Genomic DNA, 17,011 nt, shown 5'->3' on the forward strand with positions numbered 1-17,011 from the left:
TGTGTGTGTGTGTGTGTGTGTGTGTGTGTGTGTGTGTGTGTATCTGCCAGGTCCTTGCACGAAGACTGCCATATCTGTCCCGTACTCAGCTGCTCAGAATGTGTTGACCTTCAGCAGCTTTTCGGTGTTGCCTCCAAGCTCGTATTACTGGGTCCAGATAGACACACCAGAGTACTTACTGTTTTCTGCCAACATTCATTCATGGTACCTTAAGCTTGGGACGCATCGTGAGCCAGAGATTGCCTGATGGGCCAAGTGAGTAGGTTTCCTAATGCCTAGGTGAGATAGAGTTAGTATGAACACTGTTGCCCGCCCAGGCCAGAAAAGCAGGCAGATTGCCTAAGAAGGGCATAGCCTGGTCCCAGCTTTAACAACAGCAAGCCCCACTGCCCCCCAGTGTGTGTTCTGGTCTTCTCCAGCTCCTAATTTGGGTGGAACTTGGTGGGTTTAGGATTAGAGCATGACAGAGCAGGGATTTGGGGTCTTTGTAAGACGAAAGTGATTTTTCCTACTAGTGTCTGCTCCCCGTCTGTTTTGGAGGATAGGCACTGTCCTGGTGCAACATATCACAGCTAGAAAGCAAAAATGAAAAGAATATTTCTTACAAGCAGTGGTTAATAAATGCCCCGCTTATTGTACCAACCACTTTCCAAAGCCTCCCTTAGTGAGGATACTGGCCCTGTTGGTGCATTGGGCTGCCAACCACTGGCTGCCCTGCAGAAGAAAAGTGAGCTGCTTCATAAAGATGACAGCCTCGGACGATTCTCATCTGTCTGGGAGGAGGGTCATTGTGAGTCCGCATCCACTCAGTGGCAGTGGGTTTGGGTTTGGTTTGGGACAACAACTAGCCTAAATGAATGCTGCGAGTGCACAGTTTGTGTCTGAGAACACAGAAGTTTAGAAAACAGAATTAACTGAAATTTAGAACTGATGATTTCTTACCAGCAGTCTGGGAAGAGTTGATGACCACAATTGTGATTGGATGAACCATGGGTCCACCATAATGGAGAACATAGAATAGGATCAAGACTTACTGGGTATGGAGTTTGAGCTGCCTGGAGGTCACTTATCAGGAGAAGTAGAGTGATTGGGGTGGGAGATGGATTTCAAATGACCAGTTTGTTGAGTTAGGGTAGATGAGTTCACCCAGAGGGAACATAACCCAAGGAGACAGCCGAGGGTAGAGCTTGGGGGGCATCACCATTAGCAGAAGCTTGAGTCATAGACTCAGAAGGGAGGGGCATTTGGAAAGACGGGCACTCAGGCAGGTCCATCCACGCAAGCTTGTGGGTGAGCAGTGCAAGTGCAGGTGCTGTTTCTGTAGCTGCAGCACGCCGCCGTTTCAGTGTCCCTGACTGACAGACTCAGTGACTCCTTCCACCGCGTAGACGCACACGGTTGGTTCTCAAGCTAATTCCCGCCAGGGCTTCTTGGTTTGTCCTTAGGTTTCAAGCACACTCACCCCCTGGTTACCTTCTGAGGCAGGGCCGGGGGCCTTCCCACCATCCCCCTTCTGGAGGATCCCTGCAACCCAGCAGAGCCACTTGACCCAGGACTGCTGTGGAGGGCCTTGGCTAAACTCCAGTGGCCCTGCTCAGGGTTTCTTTGAGCCAGTTTTTTGAAGGAACAGTGGGAAATTAGTTGTGTTTGAAAACAAAATGGCCTTTTCAATAATGTAAATGATCTATTTCCTCCATAAATGCAAGTGAAGTCCAAAACGCCGTTTAAGCCATTTAAAAAGAATATTATAAAAACAATATTATTGAATGTACAGAAAATTGAAATAGTGATGGGAACCCATATTAACTTCCATTTAGATTTTATAATCATTAAGAATGTGCTACTTTTGCAAATAGGGTTCTGGCCCAGCAAGCCTCTGGGCGCCAGATTTTTGTCAGTCCATGCTGACCTTTGCTCTACCTGTGTTTCTGTGTAAAGACACCTTATGTGGTATACCTATTTCTTACATACATGCAGTATTTCTTTATAATAAAACCAGAGGAGAGAAGGGTTTAAACCTTTTCCTGAGCGTTGGTAACGTGACCTTAAATTTCTTATGACACTGCTGCATTCTCGATCTCCACCTCTCTCTCGTCATCCGATTGTGGCAGCTGGGGCTGCATGTTTTCCAGAGCAGCCTCCCATGCAGATGGCCGCACTTCGTGAATGAGCTCCTGCCCGAGTGAAGCTCATCAAACACATGTGTTTCCTCCCTAAGGTACATCACAGATATCTCACATTCAGGAACAGCACTGCAGCAAAACCCTCAACAAAAAGCACAAAAATGCAGGAACAAAATGTGGCACCAGAAAAGTGTCGGGTGTGGGGCATTTGTTCGCATCTGAGATGCAGCCAGCCCAAGGCCACTGATTTCTGCCTCGGCTGGGAACGTGGGGGTCCCTGCTCTCCTGCTAAAATGCTGCAGAGCCAGTTCCCATTCACAGTGGCCCGGGCACTGCCGGCCCTTGCTGTGTCTGAGATCATGTCTCCGCTACTCAGTCAGTCCCTCTTGATGAGGGTCTTCCCCGTTTTCACTGCCCCTCCACATTGTCCTCCAACCCTGGTCCTCCTAGCAGTGCCTCCACGCACGGGAGATGACGTCTCACCCCCGTCCCTTCTGAGGAGCGTTCTGGCTGCACTTCTTCCAGGATCAATGCTTGTGTGTGTTCATTCTGGTGGCGGTCCTCAGTATGTCCAGGTGAATCAGTTCTTCCGTCTCCCTTAGTCATTGCCCAGCATGTGAATGCCTGGGAGGCAGTGGACGATCTGGTGGCTCGGGTCACAGGCACCCTCATCCTCAGAGTGACGTCTTTGCTTTGTAGCACTTAAACGTGGTCTTGCGCAGCAGAGGGCAACTCGGCTACTCCGCCCGTCTGTCACGTGCTCTGAGTGCACCATGGGAATAGAACTGGCGCTTAACAATCAGTTGTAGCGAGTGGGTGAAGGCACAGATACAGAATCTGCAAATAATGATGGACGTGCTTAGCAATGCAGGGGCCAGGAAAGTGGCGAGCGTGACTGGGAGTCAGAGTCTCTGTGAGAAGGCAGTGTTGTGAGGTGGACTTAGCAAAGCCTAGAGGGCTGTGGTCAGAACGTTCCGTCTAAGGGCAATGGACGGTCATGAAGGCGCTTCACCAGAGGGCTCTTCAGCAGGAGGTTCCTACCAGACCCCAGTGGCATGCTGCTGCTAAGGGGGAGGGCAGGCAGGGGAGGCTGCAGTGTAAGCTGATGGGCTTTCTCTCCAGCTTGGGCATCTCCTTTCTCTCGGGCTTGTCTGTTACAAGCCTTGGACGTGTGCCTGTGCCCCCTGTCCACCTGGGTTGCAGAGGACTCTGAACGATGTGCTGCATAGTGGTGGTGGAGCAGGCTTTGTAGGAGGCACTGCCGCCGCGCTTGGGAGCAGGTCGTGCTGCTGGAGAGGACTCCCAGGCCATCCCCGACTGAGAAGGCAGGCCTGACTCATCACAGACAAGCTCATGTCAAATTCCCAAGACCATTCCCAGGGCTGGTGCAGGACCGGGCAGCCATCTGCTCCCTTGGGCACGAGCTCATCACATCAGGAGCTGGCTCAGCTGCACCTCAGAGAAAACCATGCGCACGCGAGCACACATCTGTTTAAAAAAAGTGGGGTTTTCTATGTGTGGATAGTTTCAAACAGTTACAGTAAAGGCTTGTGAGAAAAAATACTACCTGCTCCCCAAAGGTGTGATGCCTTACAGCTCTTTTAGCTGATTCTAGTGGGCTTTTTTCTTTTTCTCTACATCTTCCGTAAACTTTACATGTGAATAACGTGTCCTTAACTCACCATGGTTCTCGGAACCTTTGCTCAAAAGCTGCTGGAGTTGTCTTCGTTGCATTCACTGTAGGGCCAGTAAGACAGTACCTAGCAGGCGAGGCCTGCTTCTCTGGCGCGTTTTTAAAGAGCTTTACTTGTGTCTGTTGGGAGGAAGGGCAGCGTATATTTAACAGAAAACCGTTGTTGTTCCAGAGCTTCACTTATGAAAACGTTACTGTCCACACCTTCTAACAGTGTTCCTAGACACGTGCCTCCCCCCCGTCCCCGTCCTGACTCAGAAGCCGTCTCTTCCAGTGGGGGGCGGGGACGGTTCAGGATTTGTGTCCATCCTGTTACAGCCACTTGGGAGTCCCTCGGCTACACTAGCTGCACAGATAGAAGCGGTCTTTTGAATGTTAGAACCTGCGAGTGAGGTCATGCACGGACTATTGCACTCTGGTTTTTAGTGAAAATGCTTTCCTTCCATCAGAGAAGGATGTACAAGGTGACAGAAGGTGGACTCTGTATAGGTGACACTTGTGGATAAAACGAAACCTTAGGCACATGTTATTATAATACTGTGCGATCACGGAGATAGATACAATAGATATGGTGGGGGGAGGCAAAGTAAGGCCAAGGGATGTAAGCCCACCCCTCCCTACTTAGGGGTTAGGCAAGCAGTGGAGCTCAAGACGGGGAGGTAGGAACTCCATCTGAAAGTTTCTGATGCGCAGGATCTGTCCGGTTCCTCTCGGAAGCATTCCCTTCTGGTGTCGGGTGTGAGACTTCAGTGCTCTTGCAGTAACCTTTTTTTGTGGATTTACTGAAAGGAAGAGCTTCCTTTTTCACTTCTGACACATCCCCTAGACACTTCCATTGTCTGTCTTGCTAACTTTGTTTTCATTTTTGTATTTTCTCCATGGGAACTTCTTTCTTAGAAGTCATTGCACATCCTATTTTGAATGTGGTAATATTCTGGCTTACGTGGTTGAAGTGTTTTCAGCTACTCCCAAGAAGTTGAGAATTTCTCGATGGGAACTGTTCCCAGGGTGGGTCTCGAGTGAGCCCTGACACAGAAGATGGTCCCATCCAGGAGAAGAGCCCACCTGAGTTGGAACTGCCACCTAAGGGAGTTAGCATCTCCTGGGAGACTTGTCGGAGGTTCCCTCCAGCCCAGACCCTGCACTGGTGGAACAGGAGGGTGCTGGGCCGCCAAGGTCAGGCTGGAGCTTGGCTCCTGGGTAGGTGGCAAACCTAGTTGGTTGCACCCACCACGTTCCTGAGAAGAGCAGCATGAACCCCGGGCTAGGACAGCAGAGAGACAGCGCTACTGACCTGGTGCTGAGTGCTCTAGCTTCCTCCCTAACTGTCTCCTCCCTCTGCTGGACTGTCAAGTCGACATGCCTGTCACCTGGTCATGTCGTGTGGTGGTGAAGGATACTTTTGGATGGAGGCACACCTGAGTTTTGTTGTAACCACATGGTACCTAGGACCCATTCCTCTCCAGGCCTCGCCTATAAAAGGAGTGATTTCCCCTCCGGGAGTTGATGAGTTAAAATGCTTTGGCATCCAGTTGTGGGCCCAATAAGTGATGACTGGTCACCAATGATGGTCACCTTCGGCAGCAGCCACTTCTTCCCCTGGTGGTTATGGGAGGACGGTCCTTTAGTGCTGAGCTCTCCCCACCCCGCCCACATGTCTTGGGGGAGCCTCATTTCTCTAGATTCTGAAAGTCCTGAACACACACACACACACATACACAGGCACGAAGATTTGGGGAGCTTGTCTCCTTCTGACGCCCCTCACGAGCATGTGCTGTCTTCCAGGTACAGCAGGCAGAGCGCAGCGGAGGCCTCTGTCGCTCGCCGCCATGCCGTTCCCCTTTGGAAAGTCGCACAAGTCCCCGGCAGACATTGTGAAGAACCTGAAGGAGAGCATGGCTGTTCTGGAAAAGCAAGACGTCTCTGACAAAAAGGCAGAAAAGGTACGTTTTCTCCTCCCTCGATGTTTGAGGTTAAGAAGTAAGGCAAACGATGAGGTGACGTTTTGGAATCACTAAGCTTGGTGTGGGTTAGCTGGGATTTTTAAAGTTCGGCGGTGGAAGGCAGTCCCTGCTGAGGAGATGTCTGCTCTTGGGCACGGCAGACCGGCCACCGCGAGTCAGAATGGCGTGTGTGGTGCAGCGAGTTTGGTTTTTGAGTACTGTCTGACAAACATTTTGTTGTTGTTGTTGTTGATGTTTTCAGGCATTTTTAAATTTTGGTGTTTTTTTAAATCTTTGAGGTTATTAAACTGAAGTCTTAAAGTCGGTTTTCCACTGGCAGTTTTCCTGGGAGACGGCCTCCCTGGCTTCTTCCTGTGTCCCCTGCACCTGTGACTAGTGCCGTCCCGCACAGTCGCCCTGTCCCTCTCCCTGGGCGTTGCGTGCTCTGCGTCTGTACTTCATTCCTACGTGAAAGTCGGCGTAGCCTTCCTTCTGGGAAATGCAGGCTCTACAAAGCACAGAGACTACATGAACGCAACACCCGAACTCACCTCCCGGAGCTAACTCCCCCTCGAGCAGCCCTGGAGGACAGGGAGGAACTGCCCCGCCCCTGCATTTCCGAGGCTGTCAATCTGCAGGAGCAGAAGGACTGGCGCAGGGTGGGGTCACCTCTCCTGTGCCACCTGGACTCTTACCCACAGTCATGTGCTCCCGAGCACCACCTGGCACTTCACCTGCATATCACACAGTATATGAAGAAGAGTTGTCCACTCATTACCACAGCCAGTTTTAGAACAGTTTCTTCTTGTATTTATTTATTGTTATTCGTGTAATTACTTTTTTAAATTGTGGTAAAAATATACACAACAAAACATTTCCCAATTCAGCTTGTGCACGTGTAAACTTGGTGCCATTGATGATACACTTCATGTTGTATGACCATTATTGATATCCCTTTCTGAATTAACTAACCAAATTTTCCAACACCATTAACATAAACTCAATGTCCCCTAAGCAAAAACTCTCCCTCCTTCACTCATGGTTAACCATCGGTCAAGTATGGTTCTAGTGTTCCCTCCCCCGCCCACATTCATTATTTGCTCCCCAATTTCCCTCACCTCCTTACCTCCCTGCACATCCCCAAGAAACCATTGCATCAGTTATTGTCTCTGTGCGTCCACTCCTTCTGTGCTTCATAAATTGGGAACCCTCACATAAACAATTAAATAAGTAAACAGATGAAACGAAACTGAAGAAAATAATAATATAGATAAAAATAAGAGTAAGGAAGAAAAGACCACCAGCAATATTTTTAAAAGCCAGAGGAGAAATTTCTGTTCTAGAACAAACAAGAAATATTTAAGCCTCGAGCAAATTCCGGTTGGGTAAAGAGGGAGGTCAGCTGACCAAGTATCTTATACCGTGGTTCTATCCACCACCATCAAGTTTACAAACATCTCTGTCTTAGAATACAGCTGTTCAAGTTCCTCACCTGTGGCCAGAGGGGATCTGACAGAGGCTCTGTCTGACTAGGTACTCTGTTGATGGACTTGGGGCTCCCACTGACCTCCATGTTGTTGGGTACCCTCGAGTCAGTCCCAGCAGAACAAAGCTCTGCGTGCTCCTGCACCGTCCTCACCATTGTTCTGTGCCCGAGCTCATCGGTGCCGCCACTCCATCCACCACTGCCCCTCTGCCTTACCAACATGATGTCCTTCTCGAAGGACTGGTCTCTCCAGACAGTGAGTGTAAGACGGAGTCTTGACATCCTTCCCTCCAAGGAGCACCCTGACTCCGGCCTTTTTTCTTCCGATACCAATGTTTGCCCTTTTAGCAGTCCATGGTACTTTCAATAGCCTTCTTCAACACCACAATTCAGATGCATCAATACTTCTACGGTCTTCCTGATTCAGTGCCCAACTTTCACATGCAAAGGACACAATGGAAAATATCATGGGTCCTTACTCTTCTTCAGTACACTAAAGGTGCAACAGATTTACCTGTTGCAGTAGAACTTTGGATCCGACTGCTGCTTCCATGAGCTTTGATTGTGGATTCAAGGAAGACAAAATCCTTAACAACTTCAACCTTTTTTCCATTTATCATGATGGTCCAGGACTCGGCTCCCCACGTTGAAGGAAGGAGCCGCTGAGACCCGTATGCATAACTTTAAAGCATTGTCAAATTCTGTCTTTCATAGTCCTCTACAAATTGGGTGCTCACAATTTAAGCTCTGATATGTTTCCCTTCACCATACTCGGGTTTTGTTATTGTCATCTTTGGACCGCACAGGCTGGTGTGCTTCGTCTATGTGGACTTGGTTGACGCCTCACTGAGATGGCTGCTTGTTTAAGTCCCCGCCCAGTCCAGTTGAGAACGAGGCACCATCTGCTTTCTTCATCACACTTCGCTGTAGCACTCTTAACTTCAGTGATCTCCTCATGAAGGCAAGTATCAAGCAGGGCCATGTTCTAAGAATTGACTGTTCTTGAATAGGGCTGGAATTAAGCCCATCACTTACTTTTAAGGTGAAGATATCTAACCAAAAGCAAGCTTGACCTCCTGGGGCACACTAGACAGCATCTAGAGGTATTGGGGGAGTCACACTGAGGGAGAGGCCATCCGGCTTGCGTGGGCCAATGCCCCATGGCAGAGTGGTCCGTCAGCAGTTTGTCAGCGGTGCTGAGGGGAAACTCGCGAGCTTAAACATCACCGAGCAAGACTTGGCTCCTGCTGTCACGAACGGTTGGGTTAGCTCAGAGGAGGAGGGTCCTGTGCCGGTTATGGATTCTAACTGGATTATGAATGGGGGATTGGGGGTGGTATTTCATTCATGATCCAAGTGAAAAGGAAGAAGAGCTCATTCAAACAGTGAGAATGGAGGCAACGAGACCCAAACACAGTTGAGAGATGACAAATCTACTCACCAAGTAAAAGCCTGTGAAAAGCAAGTTTAAGCCACGCCAAGCTGGGGCCTTGTCCTCGCCTCTGGGTGGGCATTGCCCGGGCAGCGTACCCAGTGCGTAAAGGAATGACTCCAACGCAGCAGCTTTTGGAGAGGGCCGCCTGTGCGCACTGGGCTTTCCTTTCCGCATGTGTGCGCGCGCTCCAAGAGAGCCAGCAGGGGAAGCGTTCCATTGTGTGACAGAAAACCCAGAGCCTCCCTAACCACCACCCATCACTAGCTAGAAAGTGGAGTGTTTTTAAAAAGATGAAGAAATTGCTGATACCAAGGGCTCAAGTAGAAAGAAATGTTTTGAAAACGATGATGGCAACAGATGTACAATTGTGCGTGACACAATGGATGGATGGATGTATTATGATAAGAGCTATATGAGCCCCCAATAAAATGATGTTTTTAAAAAAGATGAAAGAATCTCATGGACAGTAGCCACAAAACCAAGTGCGGGGCCTCAGCTGTCCAGGACCTCGTTGACAAAGCTAGTAACCATGTGAAGGGCACTGCGCAGCTTCATCTCAAGGCCAGAGACAGTGGCCACACACAGGGTGAAAGATGGCACTCCTTCCCAATTGTGCAATTGAAGGCCTCCCACTTAAAATCGCAGCAGCAACTTTTTGGAACCTGGCAGAAAATGATTCTCAAGTTCTGGAGGGAAAAGTAAAATGACCACACAGCTGGAGTAGAGTGTAAAGAGTGGATTAAGAGTAAAAGCGTAAAAAGTCACAAAAGATATTCATTGATTTCTCGGATCAAGAAGACCGGGATGTCTGCTTCCCCAGCTTCTGTTCAGCCCTGGGCTGGGGCTTCTCCTGAGTGCTGCCAGGCAGCCCAGAGACCTGAGAGGCCGCCTCCCTCGGAAGGGAGATGCAAAACCGACTCCTTTGCAGACAGCAGGAGAGCGAGATTATCTGCGGAGGAAATCTGAAGGAAGTTACAAAAAGAGCTAGTAAGTGAATCAGTGAGTTTTGCAGGGCACATGATCAATATTAAAACATCAATTCCATTTCTATATGGTAGCAGTAGACGCATCTTTTTTTTTTTCTACCACAATGCAGTGGGTTCTTTGATATGGCTCCTCTAGCCATCGTCTTTGTAATGCCGACCAAACGGAATGGCTGGATGGAAACATGCAAATGGGGGGCATGAAAACCTCACAAACCAATTGGTCAGTTTTACTATCCCCTGGGTTTTACAGGATTTACCTCAGAAGCAAGAATAGGAACTCTCACTGCTCATTAGGAAAGAAGAGCCAGGAGTGGAGTTCGTCCTTTAGACCCTGTGATCCCTTGCTCGGTTCCAGGAGATGAAACGGTGTGACCCCAGAGATGAATGATGTGGCAGAGCAGCCAACGGAGCAGCGCCAAGCGTGAGAGGCAGAGGGTGGACCATGCAGCCCACAGAGCCAGTGAGCTTGTGCAGGAACTTAGTCCAGAGGCTAGGTTTGCTGACCTACAGAGAGAGCGCTGCAAACCTTCAGGCTGGTGCAAACGGCAGAGGGGTGCCCTTTGGGCTTTTATCAACTAGTAACTAGTGCAAAAGGAGCCTTGTGACACTTTCCCCAGCAGGGAAGGAGCGAAAGGACCAAGTGACTGAGAGGCCAGGGACCTGAGAAAGGTGGGCCTGCCTGAAAACCAGGTGCTCTTGACCCAGAAGAACTATGACCTGAGTGTTACTGATCCTGAAATGTACCCTGTTAACTTCCCTAACAAGACCCTACAATCATGGGGACCACAGTATGGTCTGAGTTCTGCATGGCCATTGGAGTGAATTGCTGAAGCCAGTGGAGACTGTTGTGGAGGGGACGGGCAGAGAGGCAGCAGAATGCGACGTTATGGAGGGAAGCACTCAGTAGTGTGGTTCCTAGGGGCTGTCTGGTGAGAGGCAAGGCTCTGACCTGTTCCTGTGGCCAGGAACCAGAAGCAAGACCTACACGTGAACATAAAGCAGGGAGTCCAGTTTTGTCCTTGATGTTAGGAAAAATCTTAGGTGGAAGCTGGCTTCTCTGCAAGAAGACATGCACCAGCAAGGACTCGGGACCGCAGGCGTCCAGGCCTCATAACTGCCAGACGTCCATTGATAAGCAAAGTGGACTTTACAAAATCTCTTCCTAAGTGGCCATATTCTGCTGGCCCAGTGGTTTCCGGTGATGATGATTCTGATCCCAACGAGGAACACGGTGGATGATGCTCCTAGGTCACCTGTTGTAGAATCGGAAATGGGATTCACACCTGGATCTGCCACCACTTGCGTGGTGACCCGTGCCCCTCTGTCTGCTGTGCTTATGACCTCCACCAGCCTTTCATGTCAGGTCTAAATGCAACACTTGAACATCTCTTCTCTGTTTGTACTGTGGGTATTTTTACGTGTTTCATATAATACACAGTTGCCATATTAAGAATTATGGGTGATACAAATAGAATAAATAGTACCTTAAAACTATGCCACAGCTTTTTAAAGCATTTGTACAAGTCTAATTTCCTGAGATCCTAAAAATGTGGATAATCTTCCCAGCTTTTATTTTTAGGAAATGGGGGTGAGGGGGAGGCCTACAGATCTGTTGTTCACACTGCCTGTTCCCACATGCTCTGCACCCACTACCTGCTCTGAGCGGAAGCAGGCTGCCTCCCTCCCCGCCGGCTTGGCTCCCATCATAGCCATGAAAGCATGCGTTCACAGGGTGAATAGCTGCATTCACTCGATTCAGAGAGGAGCAAGCTTGCTGGCATGTTTCAGAGGGAGGATAGGAGACGCCTTTTCATAGCTTGGCCATTCAGCAGTGACTCATGGTTACTAAACTTGCTTAGAGTAATCTTTGGCATCAGAAGGTTATTAATAGGTTTTTCTTAGTCCCTGATCTTTCAGCTTAGGAGACTCAGATGTTTTCTTTATGGGTAGGGGCAGGGAACAGGCCAAAGGGGGTTTGAAAAACAAAGTTAAGTAGACAGGAATAAGATCATGGAATTGTTCCTCAAATATTTGGCACTGCTGACATTTGTCAGTTTGTTGTGAGATTCCATCACATGTTGTTTTTCTTTGTTTACCGTACTTTGATTTAAGAATTTCCTTTATTCCATGAAGTCCTTCAATAAAGCCCATTTTGAGAGTGAACCGAAATGCAGAGCAGTAGATGTAAATTGGCATAAATTTAGAGGATTCTCTCTTCATTGAATGGTAAAGTCTGAGACAGAAAGATACAAGATGAAGCAGTGCATTGTTCTATAGCGCCTCTGTCCAAAATGACAATCCAGGTTCTTTGGAGCACTTATCAATAGTAATTAGACATAGGCGAGTTGCTGTGCATTCCATTATATGAGCTGAGACCATTAGAAGCAGCATGGGAAATTGTACGGAATCATTTCAAATTTGTTTTAAAATTGCTTAAAATGACACTAACTGTGGTGTCCATCTGAACCTACAGTCCTGGGTTCAGTGGCCGGCAGGACAGGCTACCTACCGCCATCTCCTGCCTGACTTCCCTTGTCATCGCTCCTTGTGAAAGAGCCCCAGCTCCCTGGAACCCACATCAAACCGGGTCCCTGACTGAATGTGCACATGTGCCAATGGAGGAAATGGATGAGTTGATCACACAGTCTCACACAGATGGAGCTGGGAGCCCGGAGGACCCTGTCCCGCCTTCTGAGGGAGACGTTGGGTGAAGGGGAGGCGAGCTGGGGCAAAGAATGAGGAGTGCTGCGTGAAACAGCCTGGAGGGCGGCGTGTTCAGACGGTGGTGACAGAGGCACTCGACTGCCTAGGGCAAGAGGCAGGGTGGCAGGCGGGAGGCAGACGAGGCGAGAGCCACAGGTTGAGGCAGATTGACAGAGACCGTACATAGAACCTCATGAAGTGTTTGTCTTAGAACAAACATACGTCATTGTTTTACATGAAGTTAGAAGAAATGACAGGGAGCTCCCATAAACCTACTACCCAGTTCCCCCTGGTAACATGCCATAGTTATAAACAATCCCAAAGTCAAGAAATCCACGTTGGCATATGCGTTTCTTGTGAGTGTGCACGTGTGCAGTCACGGATGGCTTTATGCCACCAACGACACAATCAGGATACAAAATGATCCTCGGACGTACCCGTCTCCTCCTCACCTGTCTCTAACCCCACCCACCCACCCCCTTGGCAATCACTACTCTGTTCTCTAGTTATAGAATTTTGTTATTTCTGGAATGTTCTATCAATAGAATCATAGATTGGCTTTATTCACTCAATGTAATTCCTCTGGGAGCAATTCCAAGTAGCTATGTGTCAGTAGTTAATTTCTTGAGATGGCTGAGTAGTAGTCCTTGGCAGGGCTGCACCCCAGGGTTTAGCCATGTCCCACTTCTAGCTGTTACTGATCAAGTTGCTGTGAATATTTTTGTGTACAGAACTTTTCAATGGTCTGGTATAAATACTCAAAAGATGCAAGTACTGGGTCGTGTGGTAAGTGTAGTGCATTTTGTAAGAAATTGCCAAACTTTACCCCAGAGTGACTGTACCAGTTTATATTCCCCTCGAGAAAATCTTTTAATCAGAGATGGGCTGAGTGTGAATGTGTTTGGGACAGTAACTGGAAGTGGCAGCAGAAAGTGAATTTGATAAGGGAATGCTGGTGACAAGGAAAGATGAACAATGAGGAAGAGAAAAAACACAACATGAGACCCAATTTCTTGGGGAGAATTAAATCCAAGTTCATTCTGTGATTATTCTGGTTCCCTCACATTTTCCTCCCAACAATCATTTTTCATATTTAATGGGCTATATTAAAAAACCGTCACTTAGAGTAGAAGTCAGCTAACTGCAAGTGGCTGGGTCCACTCGCCACCTGCTTTTGTAAATAAAGTTTTATTTAAGCATTACCTGTCCATTCATTTACATCTGGTCTGTGGCAGCTGCTTTCCCCTCAACAACGGCAAAGTTGGGCAGTTCCCCCAAGTCGGCCACCTGGTGGTCTAGACAAATCTCTTCTGATGAGATCATTTGTAACAGAGATTCATATTTTGGTTAGAAGCAGGTGGGGGGGGGCGTATACATGTGTACCTGTCCAGATGGAACACACAAGAATCCAATCAGCTAGAAGACCATGGAGAATCTCAACACCAGGCAGAACAAGACTGTAGAACAGACCATCAATTGGTCCTGTGCAAGTTCAAGTTGAAAATAGAAACAAGTCTACAGGCGCCAAGGCATGGCCTTAAATATGTCTCATCTGAATTTAGAGACCATCTCATGAATAGACAAATAAAAGAGCTGAATAGAAAATTACAAAGAAAGAGTAAACAGAGCTTGCTAAAGTAGCTCAGTCTCCCTGCCATTGACTCGATCCTGATGTATAGCGACCCTAAACGACAGGATAGAACCGCCCCTTTGGGTTTGCGAGACTGTAACTCTAGAGAGCCACATCTTTCTCCCAAGGGAGTGGTGAGTGGATTCAAACTGCTGACCTTGTGGTTAGGAGCACAACTACATAGCCACTTTGATAAAGTAGAGGATCTGTAAAAAAGACCCTCAGCGAGATGGTTTGACACAGGTTTTTTGTTTTTTTTCAAAGATAGATATAGCTGTGAGGATGGCGCAGGACTGGCAACGTTTTACTCTGTTACACACCAGGTCACCAGGAGATCCAACTCACTCATTGGCACCAAACACAGCATGTATTCATTGCCCACCTCACTCGGGCTCTCATTGAAGAACATTTTATATATTAAAACTAGTCTGGCTTATAACTATTACGAATTGGAACGAGGGAGAAGGCAGGCCTGATCTTGTGTTTCTGCCAGATAAAGCCCACCTTCCCCTGTGAGCAGCCATTGGTTCTCTCCGTCTTCTGGCATGAGGCCGGTTTGGGTGTGTGGAATAGTTGGGCCCCGAGGGTCTAGAATAGGAGTGGAGAGTAAGGTCTATGAGTGCTGGGGAGGCTGTTCTGGAAACACTAATGGGTAAGTGAGCTACTCCCCTATTGTTCTGATTGGGTTCTGACTCATAGTGACCCCAGGTATAACAAAGTGAACCGTCTCCATAGTCCTTGACGTGCTTGCGCCCATTGTAACCACTCTCATCTCTTTGAAGGTTTTCCTCTTTTCCACTGAGCCTTTACTAAGCATAATGTCCTTCTCCGGGGACTAGGCCCTCCTGATGGGATGTGCAAAGCACATGAGACAGCCTCTCAGCCTCGCTTCTAAGGAGCATACCAGCCCAACTATTTCTAAGACAGATGTGTTTGTTCTTCTGGCAGTTCATAGAATATTCTGCATTCTTCACCCATGTCCGCTAATCTGTGTGCATGTGCGCGATTGTCTCTCGTGATGGGGAGTATGCAGTGATGAGTACTATGAGGATATCAGATTTAAGGCAAGCAATTCAACACAAAACCAGCCGAGTTTCTGGAAGCCTTGAAAAGGGCCATTTGTACCTGCTCGCTGCTTTATGTTTCCACCTTGTTTTATTTTTAAATGGGAACGCTGGCAGTGGAAAGTCTCTGAGGTTTAGTTCTACAGGCAGAAGTTATAATAGCGACTACCCTTAAAATGTACAAGTTTCAATTAAAAGTAAAGTTAGTGTCCACGGGGTATGTGTGTCCCCGTGGGCAGTGAGACTACGTGTCAGATGAGCATGCCCGGCCCTGCTGGAAGCTCCACAGCTCGGCTTCTCGACGGGGCTGGGTGCTGAGCACCTCTGCCAAGTCCCAGCCCTCTGTGACATTGCTCCGCACACTCGCTCATGGCTGCTTTAGAAGAATTACGCAGGGCGAGTGACTTTTCAGAAGCCACCAGGAAAACATGATGGAGTGTAAAATTCTCTCCTCCTCAGGGAGACTGGTCCTCACATTTTCCATTCAGATGAGCAGACTTGTCATGAGGGGACTGCTCTCATGCTCCACTCCATGACCATGTATTTATAAACAGCTGGCTCCTGTGAGTGAAACAAAATATGGGCTGGTCAGCCCATCCAAGGGGAGATGCCGTGTCTCGGAACACCACGTCCAACTGACACAGCATCCCAGGCAGTTAACCGGAGACATCCACTCCTCATTTATTGTCAAGGTTGTGCCCCAAAGACCAGTCGCTGTGCAAACTCAGCTCTGTGTGAGAGTTGTGGCCTCACCCCCTCTCTACCACTGGTGTCCCATCCCCCTGTCAGGCCCCCCCAGCACAGCTCAAGAAGGGTGCGGCACAGTGGGGCTCCTTTCCCCCACACCTTCCCTAGTGCTGTGGGACCTGCAGAGTTTGGGGCTGCTAATAGACTAACACTGTCCCCTGCCACCCTACCCAGTGGTCCCGAGACCCATCCTGGCTGAGGACTTGGCTCCTCTTTCATGTGCCCTGGCCCCACACATGTCAAACCAAGACAGCACAGGTGAGTAGAAGATGGCTTCCGGTGGCCAGTCAGTCACCATCCGTTATGTAACCCTTTAGATGCCAATAAGGCCCCTCGTGAAATCCCTCAGGGTGCCCACAGAGCGCCCCCTGGGCTGGACCATCGTAAAGGGGAACCTCCCCGTGTGTCCAGAGAGTGGAGAGGTGAAGAGTGGGTGGGAGGAGTGTCTCTGAACTGGCTGAAGGCATTCGGCAGCTGGCACTTTCAGGGAATCCAGTGCCCAGAACCCAGGGAGCTGATGTTGAGGAAGGGACCAGTAGTAGGGGCATCTGAAACGGTGTCCAGGAGACGGCCCCAGTGCCCTGGCAGGAGCGACAGTGAAACCTGCCCTGTGAGCAGGCATGTCGTCATGAAGGAGGCAGGAGATGGGGTGCAGTCAGATGTCTCGGCAGGTTGAAAGCGGTCTGATGTTCAGAGGGTCTGAGGCAGCGGTTCTCAACCTGTGGGTCAAACAGCGCTTTCATGGGGATCGCCCGACTCATAACAGTAGCAAAATTACAGTGATGAATAGCAACGAAAATAATTGTATGGTTGGGGGGCACCACAACACAAAGAACTGTATTAAAGGCTCGCGGCCTCAGGAAGGTTGAGAACCACTGGTCTAAGGAGACTGCTTCCTCAATAGGTGATGGAGGAGGGGGAGATGTGATCGGAGAGACCTGGTGCAGGCCGAGCAAAGGTGGACCCAGAGCCTGGTGGTGAAGGGTGAACCCTGATGCAGCCCAAAGCACTGAGCCATGGGTGGCATCTGCAGTCATTCTTGCTGGGGGAATTGCAGCTCAAATAGCCATGTGTTTGAGCTTTTCTGGTCAAAGCCTGTTACTGGGAGCTCTTAACAATATTACAGCAATCCTTAATCCAAGCATAATTGTACAATTAGTGCCGCCATCATTTTGAAAACATTTTCTTTCTTCTTGAACTC

At 48.9% G+C, this 17,011-nt stretch overlaps 1 protein-coding gene across 2 annotated transcripts in view; it reads left to right on the forward strand.

The window, feature by feature from the left end:
• CAB39 (calcium binding protein 39) overlaps positions 1 to 17,011 on the forward strand; it is a 63,072-nt gene that overhangs the window by 29,367 nt on the left and 16,694 nt on the right. For both annotated transcript variants that reach the window (XM_045295080.1, XM_004701667.2), the window contains exon 2: positions 5,602 to 5,759. In XM_045295080.1, coding sequence (XP_045151015.1) covers positions 5,646 to 5,759 — 114 coding nt within the window. In that variant the 5' untranslated portion in view covers positions 5,602 to 5,645. The remainder of the gene's footprint in view (positions 1 to 5,601; positions 5,760 to 17,011) is intronic.

This window comes from Echinops telfairi, unplaced genomic scaffold, assembly GCF_000313985.2.
Source record: "Echinops telfairi isolate 266 unplaced genomic scaffold, ASM31398v2 ScPeMD7_3;HRSCAF=10, whole genome shotgun sequence".
Taxonomy (NCBI): domain Eukaryota; kingdom Metazoa; phylum Chordata; class Mammalia; order Afrosoricida; family Tenrecidae; genus Echinops; species Echinops telfairi.